Source organism: Notolepis coatsorum, assembly GCF_963971535.1.
Source record: "Notolepis coatsorum genome assembly, chromosome: 2".
Lineage (NCBI taxonomy): Eukaryota > Metazoa > Chordata > Actinopteri > Aulopiformes > Paralepididae > Notolepis > Notolepis coatsorum.
In genome coordinates, this window is record NC_140166.1 from 130327587 (window position 1) to 130342786 (window position 15200).

General features: G+C 41.6%; 1 protein-coding gene across 1 annotated transcript in view; it reads right to left on the reverse strand.

Moving 5' to 3' along the window:
• Positions 1-15200, reverse strand: part of wdtc1 (WD and tetratricopeptide repeats 1) — a 55757-nt gene that overhangs the window by 21941 nt on the left and 18616 nt on the right. The window contains exons 9-12 of the mRNA XM_084307977.1: positions 12456-12571; positions 11440-11515; positions 11218-11326; positions 2849-3019 (exon numbers count right to left, since the gene is read on the reverse strand). Of these exons, the coding sequence (XP_084164103.1) occupies positions 2849-3019; positions 11218-11326; positions 11440-11515; positions 12456-12571 (472 nt within the window). The remainder of the gene's footprint in view (positions 1-2848; positions 3020-11217; positions 11327-11439; positions 11516-12455; positions 12572-15200) is intronic.

Consider the following 15200-nt stretch of genomic DNA (forward strand, 5'->3'; position numbering starts at 1 on the left):
AGTGCCTTGCCCACTACACCACGTAGCCGCCATATATCTAACATTATTTAATCTCCAACAGCCCGGCATCAGTGGCAGTTTTTTTTATGTTTGGTCATTATTATCATGGTGTTATTCACTGTCAAAGAAGCAAAGAAAAATCATAATTCAAATTCTCCTTTGTTTCATCACAATTTAAGCAAGCCTAGTAATAGATACAATATTTCTGACACTGTGAATACATTCCCTGAGGTCCATAGATGTCCCTAGATACCAAGAATATGCAAATTGACTGGGAGAAGTGGAGCAATATTCCATTTACCTATGTACCGTACTTCTCGCACTATAAGCCGCACCTGACTATAAGCCGCAGCAGCTAAATTGAATGATGTGTACATATATAAAAAGCACTGGACTATAAGCCGCATGTGTTTTAATGTTTAATTACCATATGTAAGGAGTGGAGCCTGCGGCTTAATTTGACTCAACACGGGAAACCTCACCCGGCCCGGACACAGAAAGGATTGACAGATTGATTGCTCTTTCTCGATTCTGTGGGTGGTGGTGCATAGCCGTTCTTATATTGAGCTTTAAGTTCCCACCTCTACAGAGAATGACTCCCATTGGGACACAATACTGTCGGACAAATAACAAGAATTAACTCATTTACAAGTTGTATTAAGTAAATAAGGGAACAGATAAATAACATTTCAATGCAGTAAAAAAAAGCTATATTTCGATTTTCGGGTTGTCCACATATAAGCCGCACCGTTATATAAGCCGCAGGGTCGAAAAATGGGGGGAAAAGCCGTGGCTTATAGTCCGAAAAGTACGGTATATATTTTAGGCGAAAATATTCCACGGTGGAACAGGTTAAATTGAGAATTATGAATTTAGGACTTTAAGACTTTTTAATAGCCTGCAGATACCCTGTAAGAAATCTATTCAGAGAACAGATTAGGGGGACTTCACTCTACCAGATTAGGGGGACTTCACTCTACCAGATTAGGGGGACTTCACTCTACCAGATTAGGGGGACTTCACTCCACCAGATTAGGGGGACTTCACTCCACCAGATTAGGGGGACTTCACTCTACCAGATTAGGGGGACTTCACTCTACCAGATTAGGGGGACTTCACTCTACCAGATTAGGGGGACTTCACTCTACCAGATTAGGGGGACTTCTCTACCAGATTAGGGGGACTTCACTCCACCAGATTAGGGGGACTTCACTCCACCAGATTAGGGGGACTTCACTCCACCAGATTAGGGGGACTTCACTCCACCAGATTAGGGGGACTTCACTCCACCAGATTAGGGGGACTTCACTCCACCAGATTAGGGGGACTTCACTCCACCAGATTAGGGGGACTTCACTCCACCAGATTAGGGGGACTTCACTCTACCAGATTAGGGGGACTTCACTCTACCAGATTAGGGGGACTTCACTCTACCAGATTAGGGGGACTTCACTCTACCAGATTAGGGGGACTTCACTCTACCAGATTAGGGGGACTTCACTCTACCAGAATAGGGGGACTTCACTCCACCAGATTAGGGGGACTTCACTCCACCAGATTAGGGGGACTTCACTCCACCAGATTAGGGGGACTTCACTCCACCAGATTAGGGGGACTTCACTCCACCAGATTAGGGGGACTTCACTCCACCAGATTAGGGGGACTTCACTCTACCAGATTAGGGGGACTTCACTCCACCAGATTAGGGGGACTTCACTCCACCAGATTAGGGGGACTTCACTCCACCAGATTAGGGGGACTTCACTCTACCAGATTAGGGGGACTTCACTCTACCAGATTAGGGGGACTTCACTCTACCAGATTAGGGGGACTTCACTCTACCAGATTAGGGGGACTTCACTCTACCAGATTAGGGGGACTTCACTCTACCAGATTAGGGGGACTTCACTCTACCAGATTAGGGGGACTTCACTCTACCAGATTAGGGGGACTTCACTCTACCAGATTAGGGGGACTTCACTCTACCAGATTAGGGGGACTTCACTCTACCAGTGCTGACTGTGGGACGGTAAGAAAACCAGTCTGATTGTTTACTTGTGTTTTATAGGCTCAGACAATAATATCAGTTTCTTTGATTAATAGATTGATGCCAAGTCAGGTGAGTTACCGAGTGCCGTTCCCAAGACTTTTTAATACCTATTATTATTAAAGCCTTAAATTCGGGGCGACAGTGGCTCGGGAGGTAGAGAAGTCTGGTAATCCAGAGGTTCCCGGTTCAATTCCCGCTATTCCCAGGCAGCGTGTCGAAGTGTCCTTGAGCAAGACACTTTTTAACCTCTAGACGTTTGATTGATTGATTGAAAACTTTATTACAGTACGGGTCCTGCGTACCCGTCTATCAGATATATTTATTATTATTATTATTGGATACAGGAGTTTGGGTACCAATTCAACTCTAAGCAGGTTGGCACCTTGCATGGTCGCCTCCAGCCGTCGCTGTGTGAATGTGTGAGTGAATGGGTAAAATGTGAGGAACAGGGGCGCCCGAGTGGCGCACAGCATACAGCACGTCTACGGTGCAACACGGCCGACCCGGGTTCGACTCCCGGACCCGCTGATCTCTGCTGAATGTGTCTTCCCCGGTCCGTCTCCCATTCCGCCTCTCTCTCTACCGGACCGCCCGTTAGCAAAAATCAATAAAAACCTACAAAAACATAACTTGTCCGAAAGGACAAGTAGCATTGAAAATGTGAGGAACAAATTGTAACGCGCTTTGGATAAAAGCTGCTATATAAATGCAGCCATTTACCATTTAAGACTTTTTAATACCCCGCAGATACCCTGGAGATGTTGGTTCAGGGGTGGAGGAGGTGCGACGAGGCCTTACCACTTGCGCTTCATGTAGGCCGCGGCGCGGTTCCCGTACAGCATGGCGTTGCGGCCGGCCTGGTGGATGCCTAAGCTGTACAGCTGGATGGCCTGCGTCCATTGCTGCTGTGCAAACGCATCGTTAGCCTGCTGCTTCACCCTCTCCAGGTGAGGGGGCAGGTCACCAGCACTGAGGAGAAACACACAACATTACATTAGATTACATTCAAATTACATTTCAAATCTTTATTTAAACTGAGGTTTCCCTCATTTACAGTCACATCGAGTGCACATACAGAATTAAGCAAAAAAAAAAAAAGCATATAAAATCACACACAATATAAAATCATAACAATAAGACAAGTAAGGACAGAGGGGAGAATCTCAAGCTTTAAGGACTATTGGAGTTCATTCCATGAGCTAGAGGGGTATCATAGCAAAATGCTGATTTAGTAAATGTATTGTCATTATACAGAACAAGTACAGTACAACGAAAATAAGTTTGGCATCCAACCAAAGAGTGCAAATGTAACAGTAAAGTGTAATAGTAATATATACGATGTAGAGGTGAAAAAACTGGGTTTAAAATATATCAATTATTCTATTATTTATATAAATTTATTCTAAATACAATAATTAATTACAATTAATTAGGGCTGTCTTAAATACTTCGAAGCTTCGTTCGATGGTACAAGATTGGAACATAAAAAAAAATCGAAGTCAAAAAAAATTATAATTTTACTTTTTTTTAAATACTTTTTTTTATTTATAATTTTTTCCTCCAAAATCTTGCGCCTCCATTCCAATGAAACGAAAGTAAGCGGCGCCTCAACTCCACCTCTCTACAACAAGCACGTGGAGATTATCTGTGTTGAAAACAACAAGGACATGTGCAGCAGACATGTCGACAAAGAAGCGAAGCAATGCCGTTTGTTATTTAAGACTGTCGGACAGATTTATGTTCATTGTGCTGCTTTTTTAAAGTGTCCCGACCCATATAAAAATATGTCTTAATAAAACGTGCTTAATTAAGTCGAATTCTGCCTTTGTCTCTATAAACTACATATAAATATTTATATAATTGTTTGCTTGATAGATAGACGAAGTTTGCAACATAATTATGTAATGTCATGTCATTGGCTGTGAGAGCAGCCCCACTGCACCCAGGCAGCGCAGCCGAGTGAAACCTTAGGCGTGTTCGAGATGGATTTCGGTTCGCCTCGAAAGTAGATGAGTAGCCGAGTGAAGCCGGGGGAGGAGTTAAAAAGGCGGACACTTCCGATTTCACGAGAGCCTCTCGCCTAGTCTCGCATGGCAGATACGCTTTCACGTCACCACACACACACATTACACACCTGTCCAGCTCATTATAATCACGGAATCTTTTTTATTTTCCTTGAAAACGAGGGCTTTTCAAAATGCTATAAAACGGAAATGAACCGATAAAAAAACAATCCGCTTCGACAATGTTGACTGGAAAATTAGTCATTAATAAGCGACGGGAAGATTCGAAACGGATTGTTTTTCATTTCCGTTTTATACCATTTTGAAAAACGCTCGTTTCTTGAAAGTTTCAGAAAATTTCAGAAGATTCTGTGATAATCTCCCTTTACTGGAATACACAAAACACGTTGTAATTTTTCAGCCTATTTATGAATAGTTTTCAAATAAAATTAAATAAAAATCGATTATCTTATTTCCTGATCACACACACACACAGACACACACACATACACACATATGGCACACGCTGATATATAGGTGAAAATAGCTCTGATTATCCCAAGACTGGTAAAATAGATTCCTTACCTCAGATCAGATGTTCTCCAAAAAGATTATTCCAATTCCTGATCGCCATTCCAAATATCGATCGTGTTTATTGATCCAACGCTGGGTACTGGAAACACACATTTTCCGCTGTTCTGGTGGTGGGTGATTACTTGGATCGTCTCCGGGTACTTGTCTGACAAGTAAAATGTGGAAGCAGGACTCTTTTTTTTCTCCATGCGTTTCATTCAATCCAATCCAAAAGGGGTGCAGTACCATCTGGAGAGACGATAGGGGGCGGTATTTTCCCTGTTCGAGTTCAGACAGCTCCCCACTGGTGACGTGAGGCTAGATTGAAAATGAATGGAAATCGATAATAAAAAAAATAACAATCAAAAACGAGATCTCTCGTCTCTCTGGCACTCAACGGTTGGCATGAACTAACGAGAAATCTCGTTGTCGGCACTCAAAGTGTTAACTCATTCAGCGCCAGTCACGATGATAGTCTGGTTAACTCGCCATTGCTTGAGCGCCAATCACAAGTATAGTCGGGTTTCATCCATCCAGCCTGATGTTATCGTTGGGAATGGGTCTGAACTCGCAAAAGGGCAAATACCTCCGGACGATCCAAGCCGTGCGGGCGGGGTCTAGATACTCAGGCGAGGTGGGCAGATACAATGATGAACAGTAACCCTGCCCGTCCGTCATTACGGTGCGGACCTCCACGAGCAGTATTTGGAATGGCGATCAGATAATTGGATTCTTTTTTTTTGCATTACATCAGATACAAGGTAAGAACACTATATATAAATTTGATCGTTGATGGGCTCCTCTAACGCAGTGGTTCCCAAAGTCGGGGTTGCGACCCAAAGGTGGGCCGCGAGCAGCCACGGGAGGGCCGCGAGATGATAAAAAAAAATAAACTATTTTCTTTTTAATATTTTTTTTTAATTTTTGTCAGGCCACTGAACTTAGAAGCAGGCCAGGACAGTGTTTCTAGTTGAATTCTAAAATTATATTCTATTGTATTCTAAAATGTGACTATATGGTTTTATATGAACTTAATAAATAAACAAAAACGAAAAATCTACTTATTTCAACGAACATTTCAAACTAAATAACAGATTATGCACATAAAACGCTGAAAACAACCGAAGCAACAATAGTATTTTAATGAGGCTATTATTATTATCATTATTATTTTGCAACAAGTTAGCCCTCTCATAAATAGCACATATAAATGAATAACTAACTTGAACTAACTAAGGATTGAAGTGATATTTGGCTAAAAAAATCGGTCGCCTGGCAAAAAAAAAAAAAAAAAAAAAAGCCTGACGATGTGCATGGGCCGCGGCTCTCTGACGCCTTATTTTCTGGGTCCCGGCCTGAAAAGTTTGGGAACCCCTGCTCTAACGCAGGAGACCCTGGGTTCGAGCCCAGCTCTCTGCGTTGCTACCGGCTGGCCGGTCGTTCATACTAACACAATTGGCAAGTGTTAAGAGGGTGGGAAAGCCGGTGGGTGGGGATTTGACGTTGTGGACAGCGACTCCTACAGGTCGGTTTGGTGACGCCAGTGCGACGGAAGCAGGAAGTGACGAGGGCAGCGTGAGCCTCCCACGCGTTACTCCTCGCCACTGAGAGTTCGAGCTGCTGCGGTGAAAAGATGCGACAGGCTGCCTCCTCGTGTACCGGAGGGGACACGTGATTCAAGGCTTCTGTCCTCACTACAACCGACCTGTGGGAGGCATAGTCTAGCAACGTTCAAGACAGGGGAGGGTAGAAATTGGATATACGAAATTGGGATCAGAGAAAAAAAAATTTAAATGGGGAGAAAAAGTGGATAGAAAAAAAGACAGGGGAGGGAAGAATTGGATATACGAAATTGGGATGGGAGGAAAATAGAAAATGGGGAGAAAAAAGTGGATAATTTATTTTTTTTGATCGTTGATGGCAGCGGGGGGGGGGGGGGGGGCGGGCGCCGGTCTAAACCACATTGCATGCTTGCACGAGGAAGGATAATAATGATGATCTAGGGGAGCTCCAGTAGCTCACCGCGTACCTCGGACGCTATTTCGGCGTCGGGGACAACCGTGCGCGTCACGGATCTGGGGTACACGAGTTCGACTCCCGGACTCGCCGTATTTTCTCAGAGTGTCTTTCCCCCGATCTATACCCCATTCAACCTGTTTCTGTCGGTCATGCTTGACCAGAAAAAAGCGATAAACGCTAAAAGAACCAGCTGACTGGTCAAAGTTTAAAAAAAATAAAATAATGATGATCTAGCGATGATTTCAGGAAGATTCGATAATCAGGCGAAAAATGTCAACGTGTTTAGTAGGGGTGTAACGGTATGTGTATTCGTCCCGCGAATTTACGGTACGGCCGTCACGGTGCGGTATGTGCAGCCATACGAAGAATGCGCCTCACAGCGCAAACACACCAGTCACACATGAAGGCACTTGCGAGGTCCGTGCGAGAACAGCGTGCGTGGCCGGGCACACAAGTCCGACTTCAGAGCGGGCGAAAGTGCACAGAGAAAGGCACATTTACATTGGAACAGCTGCAGGGTCATTACAATTTTACAGTTTTCTTTCATTTTCTTGTTCGCCCAATAATGTTAACCAAATGAAACCAATGGAAAGAAACACACCAACAAACATACATTGCCGGACTCACAGGCACAGCTGATCAAATAAAAAAAATAAACATACTTTTCCTATAGAAAATTATTCTATTTAATAATAATAATTATCATAATTATCATAAATATAATATATATAAAAAATAAAAATAAATCATAATAATAAATATTATATTAACACTTTGGTCGCCAGGCTTATATTCTTAATAAACCATCCCACGCCAGCTCTATTTGTCTATGGAGAAGTTCCCCTTCTTTGCAGGGCTATAGATTTTTAAATTGTATTGCTAAATTGACATTACTATGGCCCATTCAACATCAAGTATCTATTGTTCAGGGTGTAGCAACGTTATACTTTTTCATTCACATATTCATACTAAAATACGGTCTAAAGTATAAGTATGTTTTTATCGTTTTCTGCAGCTTTCTCCAGAACGTGATTTATAGCCCTAAATGCATTATATTGATGATTGTATACAGTTTGATAGCAATCGGCACGAGATAAAAAAAATTCAAATGGACGTGCTTCTAGAAGTTACTACTTATCATCTGATGTTGACCGGATGGGGGGGGGGGGGTCGTTTATAATTCCGTGGCCAACGTTAGATGATTCATCTAGTGTGGGTGATATGATCATTAGAGCAGTTTGTATCGAACACGTTAAAAAATAACTCTGAAACTAACCGTAGCTTCCTCGGGCCGTTGGGCGATGAGCGTGGAGCAGAAATATTCCTATTATGGGATGTAGAAATATGCGATCCATCTCCAGGTTGTATAATAGTATATACGTCCAAATCATGTTGTTTATCGAGTTATTGGTAACGGATTGCTATCCATTGTGTCTAGCTCGAGTCCTGGGACTATTAGCGAGTGATCGGACCGAATTGGAATGAGCACCAGCTTCCATTTCCTGTTTCCGGTTTGAGCGATCCGCCGATCGGCCACCAGATGGCGCTCTTGAACCGTTGGGGATCAACAGTAGATCTCAAGTCTCCGGGGGAGAAATATGATTGCGATCACAGATTTTTGAAATATTGCTATCAAAGACGTGGTACGGCGTCTTTGGCAGAATGAGCATGGCGGGAAATTACGTGGTAAGGCGTTTTTGGCGACCATAGTGTTAACACATTGTGCGCCATAATCTGCGTAAGTCGTTATTGCCCGCCATGCGTTGAACGCCAACAATGGCGTAAATTGTTTTTGGGATCAATATTTAATTTTTTCGCCATGGCATTCATAATTCATCCAGCCTCCCTCCGGACTGCAGCGGCACCCTGTCTGAGATTGCAACGCCTCAATACCGCCGCCTGGTGGATGGTCGGGCGAGTTACACTCACGTCAAACCGGAAGTGGCGGTCGGTGCATCGAGGAAATCCCTCCGGCAGTCATATCTTGTTACGTGGCTCCAGACAAACACTAGAGTGCATTTGGATCGCTTTCGAAACGCAATAATCGATATGATTTCGGCGTTTATTGCGCCATACAAACCGGAAATTGATCTAGGAGATCAATAATTGGGATCTTTTTCCTCCAGTCTCATCGGCGAACGGTAAGAGGACACTAACGTTATTTTCAGCCCGATTGTCCATTTCCTTGTTTGCAATCAGTCTGATCAATATATCAACCCATACTAAATAAAGCCGTTAATGACGATCAAGGAATTATAAACGACCCCCCGCCCCTTTCCTTCACGCATGAAGCATAATGTATACCGATCATATACATTTGAATTTTTTAATATAGCGTGTATAGGAAAGAAACACCAATCGATAATATATCATACGCGTCAGGGCCTATAACTAGCGTTTTTGGAATTACAGCAGAAAAGCTTAAAAACATACTTATATTCTCGAAGGTATTAACACAACAATGTATGAATGAAAAAATATAACGTTTCCACATCCGGAACGATAGATAATCAATGTTGAATGGGCCATAGCAATAATATTTAAAAAGTTATAGCCCTGCAAAGAAGGTAAACATCTCCATAGGGTTACAGTGCTGGCAGACTGGGTATAATGATGGGCACAATGCCTGGCGCCCAATGTGTTAACCTGTTAATAGGTACATGCCTAAGTAAATGGAAGATTGCTCCACTTCTGCAAGGTCAATTAGCATGTTCTTGGTATCTAGGAACATCTATGGACCTGGGGGTATGTATTTCCAGTGTCAGAAATATTGTGTCTGTTACTAGTAATTATTCAATTGTAATGAATAAATTAATTATGATTAATTATGATTTATGATTTTGATGATGATGATCAAAAATTGATACGGGTAGGAGAAAATGCTCACTGAGCTCATTCACCACCTTATTGAGATCATGTGTACAAAAAATCTAAGCAAATGAACCGCGGGAAGATGATTAAACAGAAGGATTTGTAGATACAGTAATTAATGATAATCGACTTTAATTATAAATTCATATTTGACCTTGAACTTGACCTTGACCTTATTATGGCCAAATCGTACATCTATGGATAGAGAAAATGCTCCTCTTTCCAATGGCAGGGTTGAATCTGGATTTAGTCATTTCTTGCGTTTTTTACGATAATTAGCATATTCCGATACATTTTTATTTCCGATAAATCATATAAAACATCGGTAAAAATGAAAATATACACTTTGACTACTGTTTTTGATAGGGTTATGGTCTTTACTCTTGGCTACAAAAAAAATATATTTAAAAACATTGACCTCTTAACATCCAAGGGCCCACATGTGGACGATTCTTTGCCGACCTCTAGTGGCTCGGGTGTGCATTTCTTTTAATACAATATATAGATAGAATTAAAGCCCTATTTGTTGCCTGTCGATTGCCCTTTCAGGTGACAAAATCCGTTCAGCGGTTCTCGAGTTACATGCCGATATGTGAGGCGTGCCCCAAAGTACGCAAAAGTACACATTACCACCCCCGACTCCCGGGGCTCTAGCTCCGTCGATCATTTGGCGATCTCGAAAATCTTTGCACAGGGTTGTAGCCAATCAGTGTGGCTTTCCAATGATACCCCATGATATGATAATTGGGGATCTAATACGGTCTCTATTGATCGATTTATGATAAAGAAAAGCAGGGTGGACCTTAAGGCTTAACAGGTTAATAATTATTATAAATATTTTTTTCCTGTTGTACCGAACTCGTACCGAACCGTGACCCCAATACCGAGGTACGTACCGAACCGTGGCTTCTGTGTACCGTTACACCTAGTGTTTAGTGTATTCCACTAAAACGCTATTATCGCGTCTTTCTCTGGAATTACTCAGAAGCACCCAAACTATACTCATATTCAAAAGGCTATAAAACGGAAATGTACAGATGAAAAAACTATCCATTTTGTACATGTTGACTGGAAGCAACTCACTGATAATCGACAGGTGTATTAGACCCATAGCTATAATTTAAGATATATTTTAAGCACTCGCAAATCTCGCAATCCCCCATTGACTTACAGCGGTGGCGTACTAGCGCCATCTCGCGGATTAAGCTCTGGCGCTGAACAAGTTAATGCACTCTGCCACTTAGACTCATTACATCCAGACTATGATAAATGTATTGTAAATGAGAGCATATATTTAGCATTTTTAGATTATATATATTGTAACTATATTTATTGTAGGGCAAATATAACAGAGGGCATACATAACCTCATCTTGCACCTTGACATTTTTACACCGCTTACTTGCCCATATGCGCATGTCCAGAGTTAAATATTGTTTACACTGCCTATTTTTATCTTTACTTCTCCACTGTACTATAATTCTATGACCTGTCCCATGTCTTCTACTACCTGTACCTCCCCTCCCCCCTCCAGCTATGATGCCTGCATTTCCCCAAGGGGATCAATAAAGGAATATCTTATCTTAATAGATATGACTCAGATGCTAAATCCTATCTCTAGATATGGGACACATGTACGTCGGGTAGAAAGGGGGGATCGTCGTGGTTACCCGGAGTAGATCTTACCCAGAGTAGATCTTACCCAGAGTAGATCTTGCCCTCTGCGGAGCGGAGACGGCTGGCCGGCAGGTGGATCCCGTTCGACACTCCGTTGGTCGTCGTCGTCGTCGTCTTCCCGTTCTGAACCGGATCTGTCAGGGAGGCACATGGTTTCATGAGTCCCGATGCAATCTCCTGCGCACTCTTTGAATTGCTTCACCAACAACTGATAAGCTTTGTCTGACAAAGGTAAGGACAGTCACACCTGTTGACGATTGGCACTTTTTTGGAAGCAGGTAGGTGTATGGCTTTTGTTTGTAGGTCAAATCAAATAGATACACCTATAGGCCCCGCCAAAACGAGGACAGAAAGAGACAACAAAAGAAAAAAGAAGTTATCTAACTAAAGGACGGAACTTCTGGAAGCACCAAAAAGGAATTAATAATCTTTTGACAAGGTGAAATCCATAGCTATTGGAACTATGGTTAGACTGTAGACCCAGAGTAGGGAGGTCAAGCGTTTTTCTGCCGTCATCAAAAAAATATATATATATTTTTTTTAATCAGTGGTAGAGCCCAATACTTATATAAAGAGCATATTCCACCTCTGTGAGATGTTCTACAACATAAAATAAGTTAAAGAACTTTTGTTTTTAGTGGCGAAATAAAGAAATAATCATTTTGTTTACTGCAACTTCCTGTAATTACTTCAATCCACTATAATTGATCATGGAAAACAGCCTTTTGAGCCTCAGATAGGATTGTAAATAGAGCGAACGCTCAGGCCGTTTTGGCTGCAATGAATTCCTAATAGGTGAAGGCGCACCCATCACCTTTTGGTTAAAAACTCAAAAAGTCCCAAACAGAGAGAATAATCCAATTTCACACGGTTGTAGTCAAGACTCGGGGGAACATTTGGATGTAAAAACCTCATTGTTGGCTCCTATTTAAAAGGGGAGTAGCCATTTGAATGAAAAATGCTGACACCATTTTGACAGGTCATCAACCGACAAACGCCCACAGGGCCACAATCTGAGTGGTTGTTTGTTCGACCAATCGAAAGCAGTCTTTTCTGAACAGCATTGTGGACAGAGCTCCCGTTGGATTCTATCGAGGCAGAACGCTTGACCTCCCTATATATACCCCGAGACTCACTGAGAACTTGTAGCCCCACCCCCCCCATCGAGCAGAGCAGCATCACCTGTTCCCCACCCCCCCCCCCCCATCGAGCAGAGCAGCATCACCTGTTCCCCACCCCCCCCATCGAGCAGAGCAGCATCACCTGTTCCCCACCCATGTTAACGAGCAGCTCTGTGCCGTCGGGGCTGAAGGTGACGTACGTGGCCACCAGGACCCGCAGCCGGTTGTTGTAGTCGGGGAGCTTCACCGGCAGATGTCCTGTGGTGAAGAAAGAACACAGATTAATAATCATAATAACTTTATTTATAATAGCACCATTCATACAGATTGCAGCTCAAAGTGTTTTACACAAAACATGGATAATAAAAATTTATAAATAATAAGAATAGCAAAATGAGACGGTAAACAATAAAAAAAAGAAATTTAATAACGGTAAGATGAGAGATAAAGAAAATTACAAATAAAAAGCTAAAATCGATAATAAAATATTTAAGTAAAAAATAGAAATTTATTTCATTAACACTTTGATTACCACTGGTGAACATGGTAAAACGTGGTTAAATGCCAGCACCCACTTCAATGATAGCGTTGTGAACGCATAATCTCTGTCTTAAATTATGGCTGTGTCTAATCTGCCCGTCGCTTATCAATGACTTGTTTGCAGTCAACATTGTCGAAACGGATTTTTTTTTTTTTTTTTTTTTTTTTTTTTTTTTTTTTAAATCGGTTCATTTCCGTTTTATAGCATTTTGAAAAGCCCTCGTTTTTACCTGGTTCAACTAAGTCGATCAAAAGTCCCATTATCCAGATTCAATTAACCCGATGTTTGAATCCGGGATTTTCCTGTTCCTCGAAGGTGGATTCAGTCTTGTTCATTTGAACCAGACTTGAGACTCAGGATAATTGCGCGCGGCCGCCTCAGCTGAAAAGACAGCAGGTGTCGATCGCAGAAATCCTGATTTTCTAACGGCATTGATTGATTGATTTAAAACTTTATTAACAGATTGCAGAATGGGTACAATGCAGTACGGCTCAATAGCCTCGACGACAAGTTAAATGCATAATCTATATGCTAATTTTAAGTCCCTCATTACCCCAATCAATCAGATTATATTTCTTTAAACGTGCCTGCTGGCAGTAGGTTTATGGAATGAATAATCAAATGAGATCTTGCTAGCGAAAATAATTAGTTCAACTCTTTCAGAATAAGGATAAAAACAAGCCCAAATAGTATATCTAATTGATACGAATTATATTATGAGGATATCTGTACTGTATGTGCTTAGGTATTATGTACTATATAAATACATGGTTTCCAAAGAGAGGCTTGGAGGGAGGCTTGCAGTAACACTATTAATCAGGTTTTAATCTGTTTCGGACCTAATCCATACATGCATTGAATTGATTACCCTTTGGTTTATACCAGTGACACCTCATGTTCATCATCAGATAACAGTGCTTGAAAAGATAAATGCATTTTCTCAAATTCATTCATCAAAAACGTCAAAGGCTCATTCAATTTATCAAGTCACGTCACGTCATCAAATCCATCAAACAGCGCATCTCCTCATATATTTTAATCCCAGTTACAATATCACAATAACGTGTGACACTGTCACAGTGACAGTGATACAATTAAATACTCCACAGATTCAGATTCCTCATAATTCATATCCACAATCCGCGCATAGACGCTTCAGCTTGAATGAAACGCATCCGGGTGCTCCGTTAAGCAAATACACAGCGAAGAATATTAAACTAATCAGAGCCAAACACCCGATAGGTTTCATTCATTAAAAATATCCCAGCGGGATTCACATTTGCAATGATCCGTTTAGTCCGTTATTAAAATAACTGTGTCGCGAGCGCCGTATCCGTATAAATATGACGTGCATTATATAGGACAAAGTAAGTTCATAGGCTGAATATGATTTATTATCAGCATTTTAGGTAGACCTATTATTTTACATTTCAAACGAAGCACAAAAACATAATTCAGAATGGTTTATACAACGGCATGCAAATTTCTCGATTCTGATTGGCCATTTACACGTCTTTATTGGCAACAATCCACGGTCCTGGGCTCAGGACCCGCCCACAATTGAATCACATATCACTCCCCGGCTCACTCCGGGAGAAAACAAGATCGCGGACAACAAATGGATATGTTGATAGCACCATAACGACTAAATATGAAGCGATTCTGTCAAGGGGAATGTGTTAGTCCTTTAAACAATGTTGGATGATGTAATTGATGGGTCTTGAGTCAATCTAGAACAAAAGAAAAATCGCGGATTGATTGATTGATTAATTGATTGATTTAAATTTCTACTTCCTTCCCACTGACTGCAGCGTTCACTCTCACACTGTCCGACGCTGGCGTACCCACAAACACACACACACACACACACACACACACACACACACTCCTGTCTGCAACAGCGGGGGAGTCAGACTGAGAGAGAAGCAGCGCTGTTTTAAGTGAGCATGGTCTATTGAATTGATTGATTGGTTGATTGCTAATTTTATTACTGTACCCCTGGTTTCCAACTGGTTAAGTTTAGGCTAAAAGAAATAAATAAAAAAATAGGGCGAAGAAAACGTTTTTTTCCTATAGGGCAAAGAAAACGTTTTAATTTGTTTTACCTACTTTATATAGAAGCATCTAAGAATGAAGTTCTATGGAAAGTAGGTCTGCATTCCCTTAACAATTGTGTGTATTGAGCCGTACTGTATTGTACCCATTCTGCATCTGGTAATAAAATTTTCAATCAATCATTCCAATAATACACAGTTGGATGTGTTAGTTGGTTGGATGCACTTCAAGCTGCTTCCACATGAGGCAACTTCTCTCAATCATTCCAATAATACACAGTTGGATGTGTTA